The sequence below is a fragment of the Lacerta agilis genome, chromosome 13 (assembly GCF_009819535.1).
Source record: "Lacerta agilis isolate rLacAgi1 chromosome 13, rLacAgi1.pri, whole genome shotgun sequence".
NCBI classification, from domain to species: Eukaryota; Metazoa; Chordata; class Lepidosauria; order Squamata; family Lacertidae; genus Lacerta; species Lacerta agilis.
Window position 1 is genome coordinate 30233311 of NC_046324.1, and position 23270 is coordinate 30256580.

Genomic DNA, 23270 nt, shown 5'->3' on the forward strand with positions numbered 1-23270 from the left:
TTTCTGACACACTATTAAGTTGAAAGCCCGTTCGGAGGGTTAAGTAACATCTTGGGCAGCTGGTTTGAGTTGCTGCTAAGCTGTTGGCGTTCCACAGTGGTCATGGTGGTGGAGAGAGGGGGAAGGAAATGCGTTTACAAGGGTAGTAAACGAAAGCACTTGTCTGGTTTCTGGATCTACTTTATTGTGGTCCCCAATCTTTTAAAGAACTGCCCTATAATTACAAATATCCAAATTCAAAAACAAGGGGAACATTTGCACTAAAATAAAAGTTTTCCCTGCCTCCTCTTTTTTAAAAAACCAACAACAACAACTTGTGTTTGCTGTCCTGAAATAACAACCCATTTATACTCAAGAACAAGCATTCCTACCAAATTCCTTTGCTGGTTATCTTGGTTTGTTCAGGGGTCATTGTGTGTCCCTAGGGAACTGTGGGTTCCAACCACTAGACTAGACTTCCCCAACCTGATGCCCTCCAGGTATTTTGGACTGCTGGCCAGTGTTGTAATCCAAAACAGCCAGGCTGTCTGGGACTAATGGGAGATGAGAGTCCAAAATGGCCGTGCTGATGGGAATTGCAGTCCAAAACATCTGGGAACATCAATTTGATTGAAGGCTGCATTGGAGGTACCGTAACAACCTTGCAGCTATTTCACACAGTTGCTCAAGACAGTTAGAAATCGCTTCTTCTCTTTCGACAACTTTTTCAACTTGTTTCAGCCCTTGAATTAACAGCACTGCAACCTAAGTTCAAGGTCCCAAAGAGTAGTAGTAGTAATAATAACTATTATTATTATTATTATTATTATTATTATTATTATTATTATTATTTACCCCACCCTTCCTTCCCAAGGGGCCAATGGAGGCAAACAGATCCACAATTTAAAAATAAAAACAAAGAGGAAACAACCAAAACAGATGAAACATTCTAAAAACAATTATAATGAAAAGCATCTAAAATCAGTTACAGTTAAAAACATCGTTCCATCCAGTGATCTCAGATTTGCCAGGAACAGTATTCATCTGCCTGGGTAAACAGGAATGCTTTCAAATTTCCTTTATTTCCAGTTTAGTCACTTCTCTTTTCCGTTTTTACTGTAAAATTTCTATTGAGGTTTATCCTTCTGTGTAAATCTCTTGCTGGGGTTCAGCTGCAAACAGATATGTACTTAAAATAAAAATTAAAAAAAGAGGCCTAGCTGGATCAGGCCAAGGGACAGTCTCATCCACCATCATAAAGTCAAAAACCAGACACCTCCAGGAAGCCCATACCGAGAGCCTTATAAGTAATGACAACAAAACTGAAGAGATACTGTGAGGAAAGACTTTCAGGGACATTGCAGAGAAAGCTGACACTCCTTGCTGACAGCCCCAGTATTGTTACAATGGAGGCACCCTGGTGACAATGTGGGAAACTTTCCCCTAGGAAGGACCCGCCTCTCAGCTGACAGACAGAGAGCTTATTGCATGAAGGCAACCTTGTGCCGTATTATATTATCAATTATTATTAATATTACTATTATTCAGTCAGATCTGAGTAGTCACATTATTGCAACTTCATTGTTTCGAAGAAGCAGAAATTCAATGGAGCAAAACAGCGCCATTGCAGCAAGTGGCCTCAGCTGCTATTGCTATTATTTAGTATTATAAATATTATCATTGCTGTCACCACCACGGCTTTTTGTGTGTGTGACAGTATTCACCAGTACAGAGTGCCAACATATCTTAATTTTGCTGCCCATGGCAGCCATTTTGTGCTGGTCTTGACAGCTCTATGCTCAATATATAAGTACTTACTGGGTCGTTCTTTTAAAACCAAAAAAACCCACTGATTACCATACTACGTTTATATCCCACCTCCCTTCCTAGGAGCCCAAGAAGATCCACAGTCCCCTCAGAACAACCCTGTGAGGCAGGTTATACTGAAAAAGAGGGACTGGCCCAAAGTCACCCAGTGAACTTCATGGCAGTGGGATTTGGACCTTGGTATCTCACTTTTAAGCACTACACCACAGCAGCCAAATGTATCTTAGAAATAATTATAGGGCCTATCCCAGGTTTTCCTCTTCCAAAGTTATTTGGGTTATATCCAACTAAGAATTAATCAAGAGTAGTTCCACTGAAATTAATGAACCTGTGTTAGTCATGCCCATCAATTTCAATGGGTCTGTTCTGTTAGACTAGCATGAGATGAAGCCCCAAAGTAATTCTGAAGAAACCTGGTGTTCTATATTACCCAACAGAATTTGGGGGGGGGGGAGTCTATACTTTCAGGGCACATTTCTATAGCATCAAACTAGTGAAGTCTAATTTTAATTATTGGGGGGTGGGGGTGCTGAAATTCTAGTCTTCGCTCCTGCTTGCCTCTTTCTGAAATTGCACTAACCAAGGATGTGTGTTTGATCTTTTACAGGATTAGGGCCAGGGGGCCAAGATCGCTCCAGAGGCAGCTCAAGATGGGATGAAAATTATTCCTTTCTGACATAAGCCGTCACTAAGTTATAATTTTGTGAACCAGGAGTATGTTTTCAATTAGCTTCGTTAGCCCCTGCTTGTACAGCTAAGCAGCAGCAATGTCACATGGTATTAATCTTCGTTTCATTAATATGTCATATCAGCCGCACACGGCATTCTTTGAAACTGATACGCCCGGCCGTCTCTCCCCGAGAACCACCACCACCACAATATCAGCAAGAGGTGCCAAAATCTGCTTCCTACAGGAAGGATGACCCCCCTGAGATCCTTTAACTTTTGGTTTAAGTTTCTAGAAATTATTCTTTTTTCCATTAGGAGGAGGGGAGGACAGGAGGAATGGCGAAGGCCATAGACTGGACCGTGATAAACAAAGGCATTTCTGAAGCTTATTGCCAAAGGGCTATTATGTTGTTGTTTGTGATGAAAAGTTGCTTTCTGCAACACGCCAAGTGAAAAGCGGCTCTAACACATAACACTTTTTTTGCCCCGAAAATGCACAGGAAGATATTTTTGTTTTCAATGAAAGCTTTTAAACCAACTCCATGGACTAGATCTAAATTCAATGGTTCCCAAAATGGGCAGTACCACCATCTTTGGGGGGGGGGGAATTACCCAGGGGGGTGGCGGGTGGGAGGGGGCTGAAGGTGTAAATGTCTATCAGACTTCGAAAAGCTGTTCTCACTGAACCAAGTTCATCCATTTTGTTGAATGAATTGAACTAAGTCGTTTTAACTGGATTTTGAGTAAGTGTGCAACTAATTGTTACAGTTTTGAATTTTTTATGCTGTTACCTTCCTTAGTGGGTCATGCAAACTGCTATTCTGAATAATGCCTTTTATAGGGTAGGGGGCACTGGGAGTGAGTTTATGGGACGAAGAGGACGGTAGCCCAAAAACGTTTTAGAACAACTGATCTAGATGAAGTTAGTTGCACTTCAATCTCACTGAAATGCTCTCATGACTGATTTGCACCACTAATTTCAGTGAGACTTAACTGCAACTAGCTTCATCTGGATCCAACATATGGGGTTGCATCCAACTAAGTTCTCGTTAGAGGAGACCCACTGAAATTAATGAACCGATCTATGTTAGTCATGCCCATCAATTTCAATAGATCTGCTCCATGGAGAACGTAGCTGAATACAACCCTTAAGCCAAGATCCAATGTTGGGTCTACTTAGAAGAGACCCTTTGAAGAAAAAAATGGACACAACAAGCTGAGGTCCAATAATTTCAACAAGTGTACTCTGAGAAGGCTTGCTACAACTCTTAATATTTAGGCAGTGCCTTTTGACTAGCTGACATCCTTCATTTATATTAACTCTGTAATCCCTGCAACAGTCTTGTAAAATTAACCTGTATTATCACATATTGGAGCAGGGTAGGTGACTGAGAAAGCAGTGGATTGCAAGCAAGTTCATGGCCAAGTCGAGATTTGAACTGGAGATCTCTTGAACCACAGATCACACTTTCGTCCACTATATGACACCAGCTATGGTATCTAGGATGTTGATTCGATGTCTATGTTTACATTATCTGGAAAAGGCTCATCATGCAACTGGTATGTTATTCTTCTGATTTCGGTGCCACTAACCTGGGTCCAGATGGAGCTGAGCATGAAAGCCTGAGCAACTGACTTTCAAAGACATAAAATCAGATAATCTTCAGTACAGAATTGATGGTATCACTTTAAATCCACAGCACAACCGGGAGAAGGGATCCTCCTCATGAGCAAGACAAGGCCAATGTCTGTTCTCAACTCAACATCAGACTAGGTGGACTACTTCAGAATCTTGGTGGCTTGTCCCAGACTTTGGAACTTCTGCCCTAGAGAAGTCAGACTGACTCCCACCTTGTTATAGGTAGGTAGCCGTGTTGGTCTGCCGTAGTCGAAACAAAATAAAAATAAAAAAATTCCTTCCAGTAGCACCTTAGAGACCAACTAAGTTTGTTCTCGGTATGAGCTTTCGTGTGCATGCACATTTCTTCAGATACCTCCTTGTTGTCCTTCTGTAAGCAGGTAAAGACTTTTTTGTTCCAACAGGCTTTTGGGAACAGACTGCTTTTAATGAAAGGGCTAGTGCCATGTTGTTTTTATTGTACTTATTTGTATTGTTTTAACAGATTTTATACATGTATATAGTTTATTTTTTTACGATTTTTTTCTATGTTTTTAGCATTCTCATTTTTTTATATGCAAGCCACCTTGAGTCCCATCAGGGAAAAAGTTCGGGTATAAAGAAATACATAATAACAACAATCTCACAGGCACAATATTTCAACCAGAATAACTGACAGAATCCAGATTTTTTTAAAAACAAAACCAAATACACACCAAATGCAGTACCAGAGATCAGGATGAAGCCAGCAGCCACGGCAACCATCCAGTTGCGGTGAGGTGCACGATGGGGACTAGCAGATTGCACAAACAAGTTGGTCTCTAAGGTGCTACTGGAAGGAATTTTTTATTTTATTTTGTTTTGACTATGGCAGACCAACACGGCTACCTACTTGTAACTGCACAAACAAGGTTATTGAAATTTTGACTACAATCCAAAACATGGAAGTATTAAAATGTTTATTCTGCTATCCAGCAGACACTAACCACTGAGAACTCCCCCTCCCCCCCCCCCGTTCATTCTGGATCGTACTGCTCAGCAATCCAGCATTCTGCATATGTGCAGTTATATTCTGTTTTCATGTATGTTTTCAGAGTTATGATTTTGTATTGTAAACAGCTTTCAGATTTGGTGTGCATGCACACATATGTACATGTATGTGCATATATATATATATATATATATATACACACACACACACACACACACACACATATGCATATGAATATAAAGACCTAAACACCTATGGATAAATAACAAAAACAATTATCAATACATACAGATTATCCCTTGGTGCCAAATTTCCACAACCAATAGATCCAAACAGGTACTTCTTCCAAAGTTCACTGTACACTCCAAGAACATAGCTCATTATCAGGAAATCCTGAAACAACAGAGCAACCTCGCCCCAGCTCTACAAGATGTTTTGAATTCCTGCCTTGGCTTTAATTCCAAATCCCCCAAGATTTGTTAAAGCAATCCTAATCCAATCATAGGTTGCTTCTCATAGGAGAAACCACCAGCGTGTCTTCCCTTCAAAGAGGAAAAGCCAGGAAGTTCTGGAGTGGAGCAAAGCTGGCTGGAGGAAGTCAATCCACCCCTAACACCACCCATAGGAAAAGCTGCAGGCCACAAGCATAAGAGCATTAAGAACCCTGCTGGATTGGAACAAAGGCCCACCTAGTTGAGCATCCTATTCCCACCATGAAGAGCCAGCTGTCTATATGAAGGCTGAAAGTAAAAGAACTCCCACTCCTTGCAGCAATTTCCCAGCAGCTGGTATTCGGCCACCTCTGCCGCAGGGGACACAGCTATCATGACTAGTAGCCTCCCAAAAAGTCACAACTGCACAGAAAACAAAAGATTCCGAGGAAATATGTTATTGGAGACCCACCCATCCAAGTACAGCAGAATTATTGTGGGAGTAAGAACATAACAAGAAGGTAGTGTGGCCCATCTAGTCCAGCATCCACTTCTTACAGTGGCCAACCAGATGCCCCAGTGGGAAGCCCACAAGAGGGACCTGAGAACAAGAGCACTCTCTCTTCCTGCAGTTTCCAGCAACTGGTTTTTCAGAAACATGACTGCCTCCAGTGGTGGAGGTAAAAACGTAGCTATCAGGGTGAGTAGCCGCTGATAGCTTTCTCCTCCGTGAATTTCTCTAAACCTCTTTGAAAGCCATGCAAGTTGGTAGACACCACTGCCTCTTGGAGGAGACAGTATCTTGCCCTTTCTCCCTTGTGGAACCCAAAGTGGTGCACACGATGAGATTCTAAATACAGTATTGAGCCATATATAAACACATTATGCACACGTGGTTCTAGGTACTGACTAGACTCAGACCTGCTTAGCTTCAGGCAAAGGGGGTGGCCTTGTGTGTCCTCAACCTATACCTGGAACCAGTTGTTGTTGTTGTTGTTGTTGTTGTTGTTGTTGTTCGTTGTTGTTATGCCGCCCATCTGACTGGGTTGCCCCAGCCACTCTGGGTGCAGGTTTGAGCAAGTCAATTCCATACACACACACACACACACACACACACACACACAACCCAGAACCTCTGGAAAGCACAAGGAAGATGTAGCGAGCTCTCTGAAGAAAAGGGGGAAAGACTGCAGCTCAACGTAGAGCATCTGCTTTCTGTACAGACAGTCCCAAGTTCAAGCCCTGATGGCAACTCCAGGTAGGACTAAGAGAGATTTTTGTCTGAAATCCTGTAAAGCTGTTAACAATCAGTGTAGACCAATGGTTCCCCATTATCTAAGTACTACAGACCCTCTGTTTTTCAAAAGCCAAGACAGGGACCCTGTGCTTTTGAAAAGTTTCATATGTCTGTTGTAGCTTTTGTTATAGGAACAGTGCCACCATACCCCCCCCAACATGTCCCAGCACTAGACTGAGACATGCGTCTTCCAGGCAGTGCTCCCACACGAGAGCACAGCACCTGAAAATGGAATGTCCCAGACAGTTGACAGGTATGTGCCACAAAACCCTGGGTGGGTTATGTGGGCCCCCTAGGGTCCATGGACCACAAATTGGGAACCACAAGTATAGACAATACTGAGCTAGATGGACCCAAGGGAGTTCCTAAAAAAGGTAGTGTCAGGTAACCCCCCTCACCACAGCAGGTAGCGTTCCCGGGTCATTTGCAGTACAGGGAACCACCCTCTCCAGTTCGCAGTTCGTCCTCCTCCTCCCCGAGCGGAGGAAGTGATCGCTCCTCCAGTGGGGAGGGGGAGATGGAAGCAGGAAGTCGGGGCAGGGGCTGTGACAGGATCAGAGAGCCTCAGCACCAAGCAGGAAGCGGGGAACAGGGACCTTTCCCCGCGCCCCGATTTCGCAGGGAGGAAGGACGTGGAAGGGGGAGGCGGGGGTTCAGGATCCTGCACCTCTTATGCTGGACCAAGAACCGGAAGTGGACATTCCCGGACTCTGCAGAGGGATGAGCTGGACGCTTTTACTGTAACTCCACTGTAAATATCTGCACAATAAAGAACTTAGTTTGTAGAAGTTCAGAGTCAGCCTGCTTCCTCATGAGCAACCACTGAGAGTCCTTACGGGTAGAAATGTCATACAACATTTATCCTCAAGCATGAATGTTATTTGTTCGCTCTGCTGTAAAATTGGAGAGGCATGGGCCCCTTAGGGTACATCCAGAGCCACCTTTCCCATACGGCTTAGTGGTTCGTTGCGCCAGGGTGCCGGGCCTCTCAGGGGCGCCCCAGCGAGTGGGAGAGCTGCGCGGCTTTGCCGGCGGCCTCCTCTTTCCCTGCACACCCATCAGCTGCTCCCTGTCAAACAAATGGCTGGCAGGCGTCTAGCTTCCTTCCCAAGCCTCCACAGGAGGAGAGCAATCCTTGCAGAGACTTAGGATGGAAGCTGCGCCCCGCTAACTATATGGCTGGCGGGCGCGCAGCTTCCCTCCCAAGCCTCTGCAGGGATTGCTCTCCCGCAGCAGCATGGGGGAGTTGCGCACATACACACACCCCATGGCTGCCAGTGCGCAGCTTCGCACCCCCCTATCCATGGTAATTTGGGGGCACTGAGCGGATATTTGCACCCCAGCGCCGCATCTGCACCCCAGCGCCACATCTGCTAAAGACGGCCCCGGGTACATCAACAGGCACGTAGCTGAAACCTTCACTGATTTAGGCTGCAAAAAGAAGAAGAAAAGAAAAGGGGCAGTCCCTCTGCTGTAGCTTCCTTTCCATCCTGCATCACAGCCAGCTGGACTAGAGTTGAAAAGAGTCACACTCAAGTCAACAGCGCCTGGTATCTGAAGCTTCTGACCCAAAACAAATAGATAAATGCTTCAAAAATTAAAATAAGAAGGGACTTTAAAAGAATAAATTGGCCCTTGCTGGCAGGAAAAAAATAGAAGAGGGGAAACTGCATTGCTCTTCAAAAAAAGAGAGAGAAAAATAACCGATCAGCTTATCTACCTTTGAACTGGCTTCCCATCAGAAACCTCACACCAGCCACTCATGTAACTCAAGACTTTGTCTCCACTCACCAGATGCTAGAAAACAAAAAGGGCTCAGGATATCCAGGTGCACCAACCGGGTGCCAAAGAAAAAATATCCTTTTGGATGCTCCTGCATGAAAATCTTTCTTGCTTCCAAATTCCATGTATCAGTATCAAACCAGAGGTTGGCCTGGAAAAGGAAGCCCAAAGAGGCATAGGGATAAACCCACATTGGTGGAGGGTACTGAGTGTCATTTAGCTTGCCCACTGCCTCACTCTGCCATGCGCCGGGAGCTCCTATGCTCCTTTCTTTCTGGCATACAGGCATCTCAGAGGCACAGAAGGAAAACTGGGGGTCCTTTCATTTATGTTATGAATTTCTTTCCATAAAGCATCCCAAATACTGTAGATTTAAACAAAAAGTAAATACAAATTTCTAAGTCAATGTAGATACAGACTAGGATTTTCAAAAGATCTCCACTTAAAAGTATTGTTAGAAAAGGAAGGCCTTCAGTGGATACTGGTAACTTCCATATTGGATTACTGCAATGGGGACTAGATGGGTCTGTCCTTCAAGACGTATTCTAAACTTCAATTGGTACAGAAAACAGTAGCCGTTTCAAAACTGCTGCATTGGCTGCCGGTTCATATCCAGAATCAGCCTCCTTCTGCAAATAGGTGTGTTCAGAAAGGTAGACCAGAACTTCTAGAGCATGGAGCATTCAAGACCATACTGAAGTCTACAAGAAGGCCCCAAGAGGGAGGTTCTAGGCCTCCAAGGGTATGCTCCAGCATACCAAACTACTGCCTCCCATGTTGAATAAATTGCCAACTTGCTGCATGTGAAATGCTTTGGACTACCATACGTCCCATCAGCTGCAGCCCAGCACCGCCATGCTCCCATGAACCCACCATTATACAGCCACGTTGGCTGGGGGTGATGGGACTTGTACTCCAAAGCATCTGGAGGGCACCAGGCTGGCAAAGGCCAATATGGCACCCAAAACTGGCCACGGTTAGCAGAGACTGATCCAAACAGACCCAGGTTCAACATGATTCCCCATCCCAGAAGCCATGATGGGCAAGGAATGGAACATGCAAGAGGTACGGCAGAAATCTCAGCTAGTCTGGCTGCTGTGGAGGATAACTAAAAGCTACCCTCTCCAGGAGGAAAGTTAAATAGCAGACAGTTAAAGTATGGAACTCACTCTCACAGGAGTGACGGCCATCAACTTGGATAGCTTTAAAACATGATTGGGCAAATTCGTGGAAGAGGAGTAGGCTATCAGTGGCTACTAACCATGATGACTGTATTCTGTTTCCACTCTTAGAATAGAGTACTGAGTTACATTTTTTTCAACTGGTGCAGTATATTAAACAAATAAATCCACACCACTTCATACCCCAAGTTTAATAACCCACAAAGATACATCTAAGCAACCGAATGTCACAGTATATATACAAGAATAATGACATTCAGAGAAATCTGAATGGAGCAGGGGGGGAGCAGAGGAATTTTCAACAGTCAACAAGCCACTTTTTAAAACTATCCCACCCCTCTTTACAACATTAACTCCATTCCATATTTCACCATAATTTATACTGCCACGGAAATTGAGATGAATGGGGGGCAACACCTAGTCCCACTCTCCTTAACCTCGTCCTCCTTGATCAAATTGCTACGTGGTTCTCGACAATAGCTACCGTTTGCCATAAATTATCCAGTGAGGGAGCTGAATTCAACATCATATGTTTTGCGTGCATGCACACACACACACATTCTCAAAGGGAACCAGTAACCCCAAATAACAATCCAGCCTCAAATATCACACGTGGTTCCTTCAAAGCCACAGTCCTGCTCCAGCAAAGAAAGAGCCAGAAATGTCAACATTCCCAAGAGGCACCATGTGGCCTCCCAAGCGAGCCAGGTTTCTGTGCCCATTCAGCAAGGCTTAGCAAGTTGAGCAAATTCCTGCTGTCAATCAGTTTTCACAGCCCTCTGGACAACTGGAGCAAAGGAACCCTGGAGTTTCTTCAGCAGGATTCCCTAAATCCATTTGTTGTGCTCACCACGGTGAGGGTCCCATCCCCTCTAGGGCATTGTTATTCAAAGAACCATAGAATTGTGGACTTGGAAAAGATCCAAATGCCTGTAGTGCAGGAATTATTACTTGTTGTTGTTGTTGTTGTTGTTGTTGTTGTTGTTGTTAGATTTATTGCCTGCCCTTCACCAGCTGGTCTCAATAATTAAAAATTCAGAATTAAAAACAGTTAAAACAGCCCACAACCACAGGAATAGGAAGAACTCTGAAGACACATATCTCAGGTGCCAAGAGTCAGGAGAAAGTGATGAATCTTCAGCATTCATCAAAGGCTATACAGCGAAAAAGCCAGGCACACCTCTGTGGGGAACGAATTCCACAACATCGGGGCAGGCACAGAGAAGGCCCTCTCCTGGGCTGCCACTCGCTGAACATTTGAGAGAGGTGGAACTACCAAGAGGGCCCCAAATGCTGATCTCAACACCTAGGAGGGTCTGTAAGGAAAGAGGCAACCTTTCAAGTATTTGGGGCCTAAGTCATTTAGGGCTTTGAACATCTTGCCTTGGGCGTAGAAACAAAATGGCATCCAATGCATGATGAGCCCTAGCCTTCTTCCTCAAGATGGATCTGGGGAGAGAATGAAGGTATCATCCCACCACTCGTGTTGTGCTTCCAAGGCAATCGGACTGCCAACCCCAAACTGTCATAGCCCAGAAATCAAATTCCACATACACACCCCGGCTATCTTAGATTTCTTACCTATTCCTAGTAGACAGATTCACTGGACGGGATTCTGGCATAGAGGCATGGAGAATCATTATTTATTTAAAATGTTTCTTAACCATTCTACATCAAAGGAATGGGACATTCCTACAATATGAGTTATAGTCCAAAACATCTGGAGGTTATGAAGTTGGAGGTAGGGGTGGGGAGCCTATGAGATGTTTCATTATTTCTACATCATCTTAATAACTTGAGGGTCCTCAGAATGACAAGCAACAAGTATAACAGATGTACCAACCAACTTACCAGACCTGTCCCACGTTAATTAAGGAAAGGTAGAGAGCCCACAGGGAAGCCATGAGGATCACATTGGCGCAGCCGGTGACCAGGACAAAAGTTGAGATCCCCAAGCCGGCCACAGCAAAGGCATCCAGGACACTGTCCATGCTGGACCAATCCAAAAACCAAATTAAAGTCGGGGCATAGCTTAAGGCGTCCAAGTTTATCTTCCCCTTGAAATAGCGCTTGACACTCTCCAGGTACAACTTGCAAGGGAGGAGTCCCTGATCTCCAATCAGGGCCTTGTTTTGATGCTTAGCCACCAAAAAAGCTACAACTGCAAAAAAAGAAAAAAGGATGAGGGGAAAGGTGTGTTAGTGGAGACACATCAGTCCAAGTAAAGCAGAATTATTGTGGGAGCAAGTGACCCATCTAGTCCAGCATCCTGTTCTCAAGAGAGAGCCAGTGTGGTGTAGTGGTTAAGAGCGGTAGACTCTTAATCTGGGGGGCCGGGTTCGTGTCTCCGCTCCTCCACATGCAGCTGCTGGGTGACCTTGGGCTAGTCACACTTCTCTGAAGTCTCTCAGCCCCACTCACCTCACAGAGTGTTTGTTGTGGGGGAGGAAGGGAAAGGAGAATGTTAGCCGCTTTGAGACTCCTTCGGGTAGTGAAAAGCGGGATATCAAATCCAAACTCTTCTTCTTCTTCTTCTTCTCAAAGTAGTTAACTAGATGGCCCAATGAGAAGCCCACAAGCTGGACCTGAGTGCCACAGCACTCTCCCCTCCTGCAGTTTCCAGCAACTGGTATTTGGAAGCATTCCTGCCTGCAACAGTGAAGGCAGAACATAGCCATCAGGGGTAGTAACCATTGATAGCTTTATCGTCCTCCGTGAATTTGTCCAATCCTATTTTAAAGCCATGACCATCATTGCCTCTTGTGGGAGCAAATTCCAGCTTGCTTGCTTGCTTAGAGCATTTGCTGCATCTTTTAGTAATTTGCCACCTACTGATTTGCTATGAGTTGTGCTGTTACTCTTAAGGCTTGTATCTTTTTACAGATTGCGTGTATTCTTCTCATCTTATTTACTTTTACTATAAACCACCCTGTGGCTTGTGTAAAGGACGGTATATAAATCATCTAAATAAACAAATGTAACCAGGTGACAGCCTTTGTTTGCCAGCCAACAGATGCCTAAATAATACACAGCGCAAATAAAAAAGAATGGAGAGGGAACCAAAAACACCCTATTTTGTTCAATTTGTTTGCTTGGTCACCTGGAGGCCACACTTGCCTACCACAGGTGACTAGGTAAGCAAGTGTCTGGTAGGCTATGCTATTACATTCCACCATCACACCAAAGCAGTCATAAATGATAGTTAAGGCACATGAAGAAATCCAAATCAAGCCTGTGGCATTCATGAAACTTCCTCCACAGTTTAATATATCCACTTTGGTTAAAAATATTTTTTTCCTTCCTTCCAGGGTGAGGGTCGGTGAGGAGTGGGGAACCCTCCACAACCTAATTTACCTTGATTAACACTGCAATTGGCCAAGGAGTTTTTCCTCAAGTGCTAATCAAAATTTACCTCAAAATTGCTGGCCTGCCATCCAACTGCTCATCAGCTCCTAGAAGTACAAATTAGACCCCTGGCTTGAGAGCAAAGATAAACAAAGGGAGAGCGAATGAGGAGGACTAAGATACACTCTGACAAAAACGGAAATAAAATGGAGAGTGTACACTGTTATTTACATGCAGGTTGGACATAACGGAAACATCTAGAAGCGGTACACATGAGGCCACAAAGAGGCTCCTGAAATAGAGGCCTGACAGGTTCACAATGGCAAGAAGCATAGTTGGGCTGCATTCACACAGCAGTTCATTTGACGTTTTCCCTAACTGCTAATTTCCATATTATATTTAAGCTTTCACACAACGTAAAAGTCACTTCTGGAAATCTATCAGAACGCAGTAGAAGCTGTTCATTTTCATATTGTTTTAAAGCTATTTTCTATGCATTACATGGGATGAGGTCGTAGATAGGAAGATGCCTTATTCAGAGTCAGACCATCTGTCTATGTACAGTTGCCCAATAACTGTTTCCAGAAACAGTTGAAAACAATATTGTTCCAATGGCGTACCCCAATCTGGACAAACGGGTCTCTACCACAAGTGTCCACTTGTTAGGAATTTGGTCCAGTTTTAGATGTATTTCTTGTTTCTGTGTTTTTAGCTATTTTCAGTTATCTTACCTGTAAATCGCCTTGACACTGGTTTAGAAGACAATTAATACATTAGTGGTAATAATAAGAACAACCCAACAGGCACAGAGTCTCAACCATCCAGACTTGTTAGGTCTGCTGATCTAGCCCCAGCCTTTCCTTTGTGTTGCTCTCCCCACCCAAAGATTGCCATGGTTCGAGGAAGAAAGAATCTCAATATTCATGCTCACTAAGGATGAAAAGACGTGAAATGCAAAACTTTCGAGACACATCTGCTTCTCCCCATTCCCACCCAAGCTTCTTACAAAAAAGCAGTAACAAAAAATAAAACTATATACTTAAAATCAGTTAAAAGTGCTGACCACATGCAGTAGTGAACCATGAGGGTAAGATGCCCTATAAAGATGCCATTAGTTCACTGAAGTCCGTACACAAGCAATGGGGAAGTACCAGGCCTAATTAACCCAGGCCAGGGTCCTAATTTGGCCAGCAAGGCTATTTTATCCAAGCCCCACACAACATCTGACATCTTCATGCAGCACATGGTTAAAATGTGGCACTCGCTCCCCCAGGAGGCAGTGATGGCCACCAACTTAAAAGAGGATTGGGCAAATTCAAGGAGCGGGATAAAGCTATCGATGGCTACTAGCCATGATGGTTATATGCTGCCTCCACAGTTGGGGCAGTAATGCTTCTGAATACGAGATACTGGAAACCGCAGATGGGTAGAGGGCTCTTGTGCTCAGGTCCTGCATGCAGTCTTCCCATAATGGGCATCAGGTTGGCCACTGTGAGAACAGGATGCTTGACTAGGTGGGGTATTTCCCTGTTCCAGGAAGCGCTTCTGGTGTCCTCATGTCATATATGTAAATATGTGGCTGCAAATGAACAACTGGGAGGCTTAAAGTGTTCTCCCAACTGTTCCTTAGAAAGCAAGGCTTGAACTTGGCACCTTTAACCATTGCTGCCAAGTGCAAAGTATCACTGAGAATGATTCCTGTCGGAAGCTCCCAATATAGTAGAACCTGAAAGCAATGCTAGTTGGTGATGACTTCCAAGCCCAGCCTTGGCCTGGCCAGGATCTTCTTTTGCAGCATGGCTTGAACTCAAGCCACCCTACAAATGGAAAATTGGTCACCTGACATCAAGACGACATCAGGCAAGTGAAAGGTGGGTGGCCACTCCCATCTATCCAGGTTACAAGCTGGGGTGGTGGCTCATTTATTGAAAAGATTCCCTATCTGTAGCTTACACTGATTGGCATAGGCTCTCCAGGGTTTCAGATAGCGAGTCTCTCCAAGCACAACCCAGAGATGTCAGGAATTGAACCTAGGACCTTCTGCATGCAAAGCAGCTGCTCTACCAGTGAGCTTTGGCTCTTGAAAGAATAGTTATGAAACACACACACCTGCAGCTTTCTTCTGCAAAGCTAGAAACCTAAAGAAACCTTCGATATCTGTGCATTTATTATTTAGAACGTAAAGCAAATCTATCTTCAGGCTGCAAGTCAACAGGGCTGCAAACAATACATGGCGGGTTTTTACACTCTGCTCTTTTCTTCCTTTGATTGGGTGGGCAAGTCAAGCGGACCCAACAGATTTCCTCTTTGGCGCATATGGCGCCTGACTCTATCACGCTGAATCCTGCAGTGCAAATCTTAATTCCCCAAGTCCTTGCCCTGTGTCCCGATTCATCTTCATTCGAGATTCCTAAAGACCATTCTCAAAAGCAGAGCTTGCTGGAATTGCAAGAGGTGACATGATAGAAATTTGTAAAATTATTTATTTATTTGATTTATATACCGGCCTTCATCAAAAGATCTAAGGGCGTTTCACAAGATAGAAAGTGGAGAAAGTGGACAGAGAAAAGTTTTTTCTCCTTCTCTCATAACACTAGAACAAGAAGCTGAATGTTGGAAGATTCAGGACACAAGAGGGAGGAGATAATCAAAACACCTACAGAACTGAACTGATTTTTAGCAATCTGATTGTTTAAAAACTAAGAATACAGAAAATGAGTATTTCTGTGGAAAGTAATACTGTAAAATACGGTACTTGGAAGCTGAACTGGTACAGTAGAAGCCAAGTAAGTACAAAGCTATCTGTTTGCACTCATTGCCCCAGGAGGCATCACTCTCCCTTCAGCTAGTTTCTGTGCAGAGTGAGCCACAACAACAGCCTTTGCAATCATTTTTCTTATTTGCAGGAAAGGAGGGGGAGTTTTGCCTGACGCCTTCCGGTTTCCTGAGTTATGAGAAAGTCCCAATGAATTCAATGGGGTATGTGGGAGGTCAGGATTTGCAGTCTGTCAGTTTCTTTTTTTTAAAAAAAAATTAAAAAGCACGAGAGAAAGATGCTTATTATCTATCCCCACCCCACCAAATAAAAATCGTTTGCTGGAAATAGAGAATTGGTGGCGAGGATTTGGAAGCCCCATCACCGATTTCTCCATCTCGGCCTCCCCGTCCCCTTCCAGGCAGGCACTCACAGTAAATGAAGGCGGTGGCACGCAGCAGCGCCAAGCGCGTTAGCCAAAAGGTACCAGGGCGCAGGGAGGAGGGAGCCGGGGGGCTGCGCGACTTCTCCGCGCCGGCGGCTGCGACCGCCTCCCTACCATCCCCTCGCCGCCGCCTCAGGTCCTCCCTACTCGCAGCCATGCCTGTCTGAAGTGGGCGTGCCCGATGGCCCGGCGCAGTACAGCGCGTGCGCCCCCAACCCCGGGCGGCGTATTTTGGAGATGCCACGGAGCGCGCGGCCATTGGAGAGGGCAGTGGCGCACGCGCGCTCTAGTGCGTTCGCTCGCCCGCCGGTCCGCCCGGGTAGCTTGACTTCGGGCGTTCCTTTGCTCTTGCTGGGAGTTGATCACGCGTAGGACTGGAGTCTGCAGTGGTGAACTCAAGGGGGAATTCCTAATTAAATGAATGAAATAATTATATTACCTCGTTTAATTGCCAAACTGGCTTCTGTGAAATTCGCAACATGTGCTGGATTTTTGTGCTGTGCCGCAAGACAGATTTTGAAAGATCCAAGCTTAACAGCCAAATAAAAAAGCGGAGCGTCAGACTATCCATTCATATGCATAGAAAGGAAAATTGAATAGTTTGAAATCCAAGCGAGAATCTTGAATCGAATGGTTGCTGTTTGCAAAGATGACTTACTAATTTGAGCAAGCTAGAATTAAGAGCAACCCCAATAAGTGTTGAAGTTTCATTTTAGTCTTGATATCAAGTACAGTAGAGTTTATATTTTCTCATCCTTTATGTTTCTCTTTTTCTGTTGTCCTGGCAACGACTTGTGGCTGTAAACCAATAAATATTTATCTTATGATAATAATGTCACTCTGACGGTCTGTCTTCTTCTTGGCACTTACTAAAGGTATAAAAGCCTGGTTCTATTGCCACCTTTCTTCTGGTCACTTTCAGCAGCCAGGGGACTCACCCTCTGGGTTCAAATAGGAGCATCAGCAGCAGGATTTGGGGGCTCTGCACAACCTGAAATATTGGTCTGTTAGTTTCATATGCCTTTATGTATTGAATGGAAGCAGGGCTGGTACATTTATAAATAAATCAATTAATTTTGCATTCACACTCTGAGTCTGCAAGCTACCCAAATGTAGTTTTCAAGTTTTTTGCCTTTGTTTGTTTGTTTTCACAGAATTTACAGTTTATAAAAAAGAATCAAAACAATGCAATGAATCAGTAAAAACAGTTTAATCAAACTATTTAAAACATTCACAAAAATAATTAAAATAAATGATAAGCTAATAACTATATTAAACTGCATGTCAGCATTCTGGACAGGCATGCCTAAACAAAAAATGTTTTTAGCAGGTACAGAAAAGAGTATAGTGAAAGTCCCTGCCTAGTGCTGCCAACCCCCCCCCCCTTAATGAGCATTGCCATTTAAATTGGGGGGGATGCCATGTCTTGTGATTGATTATGCAGGGTGGGGCTTACCTGGCTGCCCTCCCCCTAATATTTTATTCAAGATGGCACCCCTGGTTCCCATAGTAGGAGTCAAAGCATCCTCAGTCAAGGCAGTAATGTTTCTGAATACCAGTTGCCGGAAACCATGGAAGAGGAGAGTGATCTTGTGTTCATACCTGCCTGCGGTTTTCCCACAGGCATCTGTGAGAACTGGATGCTGGACTAGCTGAGCCACTGGCCTGATCCAACAGGACTCTTCTTAAACCAGATTGTGCCACATTGGTGCAGGCTATAGGAAATGCCCCACAACCCCAAATTGGTTAACAGCCCCCAAGTGTTTAAAAGTGAATTCACAAAGTCAACTTGAGTTAATATTTTCTTGTTCAAGACTGATCGATAGCCTCTCTGAAGATATATCTTACCAGGTGTGTAGTGGATTTCTCACAGCCCCTCCTCCTCCTCTCGGCTATTATCTGCCTCTGAGCCCCGTAGAGCTATTAGCTAGGCGGGGGAAGGTCTGTGGGAACCCAAAAAAGCATAACCAAACACGTACAGGTACGCTGCCACCACTCCCTTGCTGTGAAGCCGATAGAGGTGTCAGGGAGTCACACCTCCACCTTAATTACACAGGCTTCACACCTTGGCCCACTTTACGGTGTAGCCAAAGGATACTCAAGAACCTGGTAGGGTCCGAATGGTCAGACGCTGGACTCAGCTTCACTATTAACCAAAGGCAAAACAAGGCAACAGAACTAAAGTTCAAAAGTTTATTTAAAAGCAAAGAAGTTAAAACAAGGTTACACGTTTCTTAGAAAAGAGTACAAACAGAAAATAAGAACGTTGTAAAATATAACTAACTAAACATACTCACACAAGGCTTGGTTAAAGTAACAGACAGTTGTTCTCGGCTATCCAGCACGAACACAGAGTGAGTTTTCCCGGGGCAGCTAACCGCTTGCCCCCAGCTGAGAGTTACAGCCTCCTGGTCAAAACCAGCCACCGGTCTCTGACAATTAGCATCTCTAAACGCGGGATTAATATACATAATAATCCCCCGTGGTATCCCGATAATTATCCAACCCGATTTAAGCTTGAATATACATCCTCCAATCCCTAAGGACCTCAGGCATAATTCACAAGTGTCAGGTAGTTAACGCAGCTGTATGCATGTTATTTAACAGCGGCTCCGGGTGTCTGTATACTCCCCAATTTTCCCAGCCTCGCTGCTTTTCTCTAATGGTCACTGTTTGATCTTTAACTCTCCCTCCCAGCTGGGCAAGGACACCAATTAGCGTAAATCTTGGTTTGGCTAGATAGCCCCTTAAGAAGGGTAAGAGGGGAAAGTTTATCTTTAAAGGGAGCGCCAGGCACGGCAAGCAGGCTCACATTCTCAAGATGCCGCTTTTATTATACTTAGCAACCTCTAATTCACCTAGGAGAGGCCCACTCGCACTACACCCTCCCGTCTAAGATGAAATTTGGGGTGAAGTCCCGAAATTTCAGCACTATTTACACAATGAGGTAGATCTGGCCAAGCTGTGAGTGACAAGCACCCTTAAGTTTAGCAGCATCACTCTCCAGCTTGATACATACGAGAAAGAGCATCAGCAACAATATTTTTCTTCCCAGGAAGATGGGTCACAGTAAATTGGTAGTCTTGCAGTGTCAGACTCCATCTCAACAGTTTTTGATTTGTATTTTTCACCCTCTCTAACCAACACAGAGGTGAATGATCAGTTTGGACCTCAAAGACATTTCCCCACAAATATGGGCGCAATTTTGTCAAAGCCCACACCAAAGCAAGGCATTCCTTCTCAATAACTGCCAGATTGCGTTCTCGAGGAAGTAGCTTTTTGCTCAAATAAACCACTGGGCGCCACTCCCCCGCTTCATCCTGCTGAATTAAAACAGCCCCCAATCCTGTCTGACTGGCATCAGTCTGAACCACGAAGGGGCGACTTTGGTCTGGAGCAAGCATCACACGAGAGCTCACTAGGGCTCGCTTTAGCAACTGGAAAGCCTGTTGACACTTATCAGTCCAATTCACCTTAAGGGGTAAGGACTTTTTACACAAATCAGTCAGAGGACTGGCCAGTGTGGAAAAATGGACAATAAACCTTTTATAGTAATTAACCACACCAATGAAACTCTGCACGTCCTTCTTGGTCTGAGGGCGAGGCCACTCTTGCACACTCTGGATCTTAGCTTCTAAAGCCTTGATGTTTCCAGAGCCAGCTTTGAAACCCAAGTATACAACCTCCCCCTGAGCAAACTGGCACTTAGCAAGCTTGACCGTCAGGTTGGCTTCCGTTAGTCTGGACAAGACTTTCTGTACATGCTCCAAGTGCTCCTGCCAGGAATTGGAATAAATGGCAAGATCATCCAAATAAGCACAACAGTACTCACTCATATCATGAATTAATGAGTTAATTAACCTTTGGAAACAGGCAGGTGCGTTTCGAAGTCCAAACGGGAGAACTTTGAATTGAAACAGCCCCACATGAGTGGTAAAAGCTGACTTTTCAGCCGCTTCAGGGGTCAGGGGGATCTGCCAGTATCCTTTGGTCAAATCCAACACAGAAATGAACTTGGCCCCTCCCAGTTTCTCAATTAAGGTATCAACCCTGGGCAGGGGAAAAACATCTGGGGTAATCACCAAGTTTAACCTCCTATAATCTGCACAAAAGCGAATTCCGCCCCCGGCCTTGGGCACCAGAACTATAGGAGACGACCACGGACTCTTACTAGGCTCTATGACGTCTAAGTCCAACATTTCTTTCAATTCCGCCTCCACACTGCGGGCATGCGCCTCACTGACCCTATAGGGACGAGAGGCAATAGGAGCGGCATCCCCTGTATTAAAGTGGTGCTGCGCCAAATGGGTTCGACCAGGCTTGGTGCTGAAAGTATTTTCAAAGGGCTTGAGGGCCTCATACAGCTCCTCAGCTTGCCGTTCTGACAGTCCCGGCAACCGTAAAACATCTGAAATAGCACCAGCCTGCTTGTATTCTTCCAAAAGATCCAGAGGTGCAGAAGGGGTATCCCCTAAACCTCCTGAAATGGCTAGGATAGGGACCCCGGGCTCAAAGTACCGTTTTAAGGAATTAGCATGGTACTCCTTTGGGCGCTCGTGCAACTCAGAACAATCCACCAAATAGCGCACAGTACTTAGCTTAGCTGTAACCACCCCTGGTCCACTCCATTTAACATCCAGTTTATGTGGGCGACCGGGTTTCAGGATCAGGACTTTGTCTCCCACCTCAAAATCCTTTTGTACTGCTTTCACATCATAATCCCTTTTCTGGGTCACACGTGCCCCTTCTAAATTCTCTTTGGCAAGTTCCCAGATCTCAGACAGAGTTTTTCTCAAGTTTACAAAATATTCTGACACAGAGGGTAACTTAATGCCTTCTTCTCCTTCGGTCCCCTCCCACTCGCTCCTGAGCATGGACAGAGGAGAATTCAAAAGTCTCCCAAAAACCACTTGGTTTGGGGCAAACCCCAGGCTTCTCTGGTAAGAGTCATTATATGCAGCTACTACAAAGGGCAAATTCTGATCCCAATGGGGACCATGAGCCAAGGCATATTTCCGTAACATCTGGCCCAGGGTTCGTTGTACCCGTTCCACCGCCCCATTTCCTTGGTGTTGAAAAGCCACTGCAGGGTGATGGGAAATCTTAGCAACCTGCAAAACCTTTTGGGTCAGTCCTGCCATAAAATTCGTACCCAGGTCTGAAACAATGACTCTAGGCATACCCAGAGTGCAAAAAGCCTGCATCAAAGCTTTCACTAAACTTTGGGCGGAGGTATTAGGTAGAGGCACCGCCCACAAATAACGAGAAGCATAATCCAAAACAGAACAGATGTACATCTTCCCGCCTTTAGCTTTCGGCAAAGGCCCCAATAAATCAATTCCCCACTTTTCAAACACATGGGCCTCCAAAGGGACACTCTGCAAGGAGTTAGGTCTAGCATCTCGAGCATTCCCCACCCTTTGACACACATCACAAGACCTTACATAATTTTTTACACTTTTATGAACATCAGGCCAATAGAAATAACGAGAGACACGTTCAAGAGTCCCCTTTACCCCAAAATGTCCAGCTAAAGCATCAGAATGAGCTAGAGTTAAGACTTTCTCACGCCTGGACATAGGGACTACTAATTGCAAAACACAGTCCTGGTCTGCACTCCTCTTCGGCCAGAACTGTCGATATAACAGATCTTTCTGATACGAAAACCCCACACGTTTCTCCCCTCGAGAGGGTTTCTTTGCTGCCTCCCGACAATCTTGCAAGGAAGGATCAGATTGCTGCTCAGCTGCAAACACTTGTAGATTTTCCAGCACGGCAGGAGTCCCAAACTCAGTCACTGCGGCCTGGCTGGGTGGAAAGGGCGGCCCCCCTTCCTCCTGAGGATTCTCAGCCAGCTGCTGACAAGAATGGCTCTGTTCCTCTTCCTCTGGCACTTCAGCTGCTTGTGTCTCTGTCTCTGGAACACACTCAAAGAGGGTTTGTAGAGACACTTCGTAACCCAAAACATCCTCCCCCAAAACCACTGTCTTACCCTCATCAGGATCATGAAGGATTTCGAAGTGATCTCCCTCAGACCCTTGAAAAGACACCGGCACACTCACAGTAGGGTGAGAAATGGCTTCCACCCCACATGGGAAAACTTCCAAAGGCTTTGGTTGAGTCTGCTGAGGCAGAACCAAGTTCTTTGCCACGCTGGTGATATCAGCTCCAGAGTCACGAAATGAGTTAACTGTAATGCGATTAATTCTAATGGGTGCAGAATACTCCATATTCGCCCAATCTATGTGTGGTGCCACAGCCACATTTGTCCCAGTCCCAACAGGTCCCACACTAGGAGCAGAGGCAACAGACATAATACTTCTAGGAGCCACAGCAGGCGGCTTCAAACCCTGCTCCCTCCCGTCCAGGTCGGTGGTCTCCCTTGCCATCTGGGCTTGGATTTCTGCATCCCAGTCTTCCTCAGGGAGTTGGATCACACGGACCGCCGGAGTGGACGAAGCTACGGGGCCCCGCTTTTCTTTCAGAAGCGGACAAAATGCTTTGACATGGCCCTCGCGCCGGCAATAAAAGCAGAGTCCTGAGGCAGGGGTAATTTTGGCCTTGTCGCCTCCCCCCGACACAGAGTCCTTAGGCACCACTCCAGGTTTTTTCTCCCACTCTCTGGGTTGAAAAGCAGCCTTCCCCGCCGACCCTAAATTAGCAGATCGGCCTCCGGCCGGCTGGCTTTTATTGCCCAAATTAGTCCTGTTCAAGCGGAACGATTCTGCATACTTCGCAGCCTGCTCATAAGTAGTTGGATTTTGGTCTGCCACTAAGCTAGCCAGTTCTGCAGGCAGATAGCGCATAAATTGTTCCAAAATCATAGTTTGTCTTAACTTCGCAAAGGTATCCACTTCTGCGGCTGACAACCAAAAATCAAACTGCTGCGCAACTTTTGCTGCAACAAGAGGAAAGTTCTCTGTGGACGCTGACTTGTCCACCTTTCGAAA

General features: G+C 45.2%; 1 protein-coding gene across 4 annotated transcripts in view; it reads right to left on the reverse strand.

The window, feature by feature from the left end:
- Window positions 1–16482, reverse strand: part of LMF1 (lipase maturation factor 1) — a 154747-nt gene extending 138265 nt beyond the window's left edge. For 3 of the 4 annotated variants that reach the window (XR_004427738.1, XM_033166872.1, XM_033166873.1), the window contains exons 1-2: window positions 16309–16482; window positions 11627–11936 (exon numbers count right to left, since the gene is read on the reverse strand). Coding sequence is in view for 3 of the 4 variants with exons in the window: in XM_033166872.1 (XP_033022763.1) it covers window positions 11627–11936; window positions 16309–16477 (479 nt within the window). In the remaining variant the exon portion in view is untranslated. Of the gene's footprint in view, window positions 1–11626; window positions 11937–13187; window positions 13300–16308 lie in introns of those variants that run through there. The other variant, XM_033166874.1, reaches the window with a different exon arrangement.
- Window positions 16483–23270: the final 6788 nt, after the last annotated feature.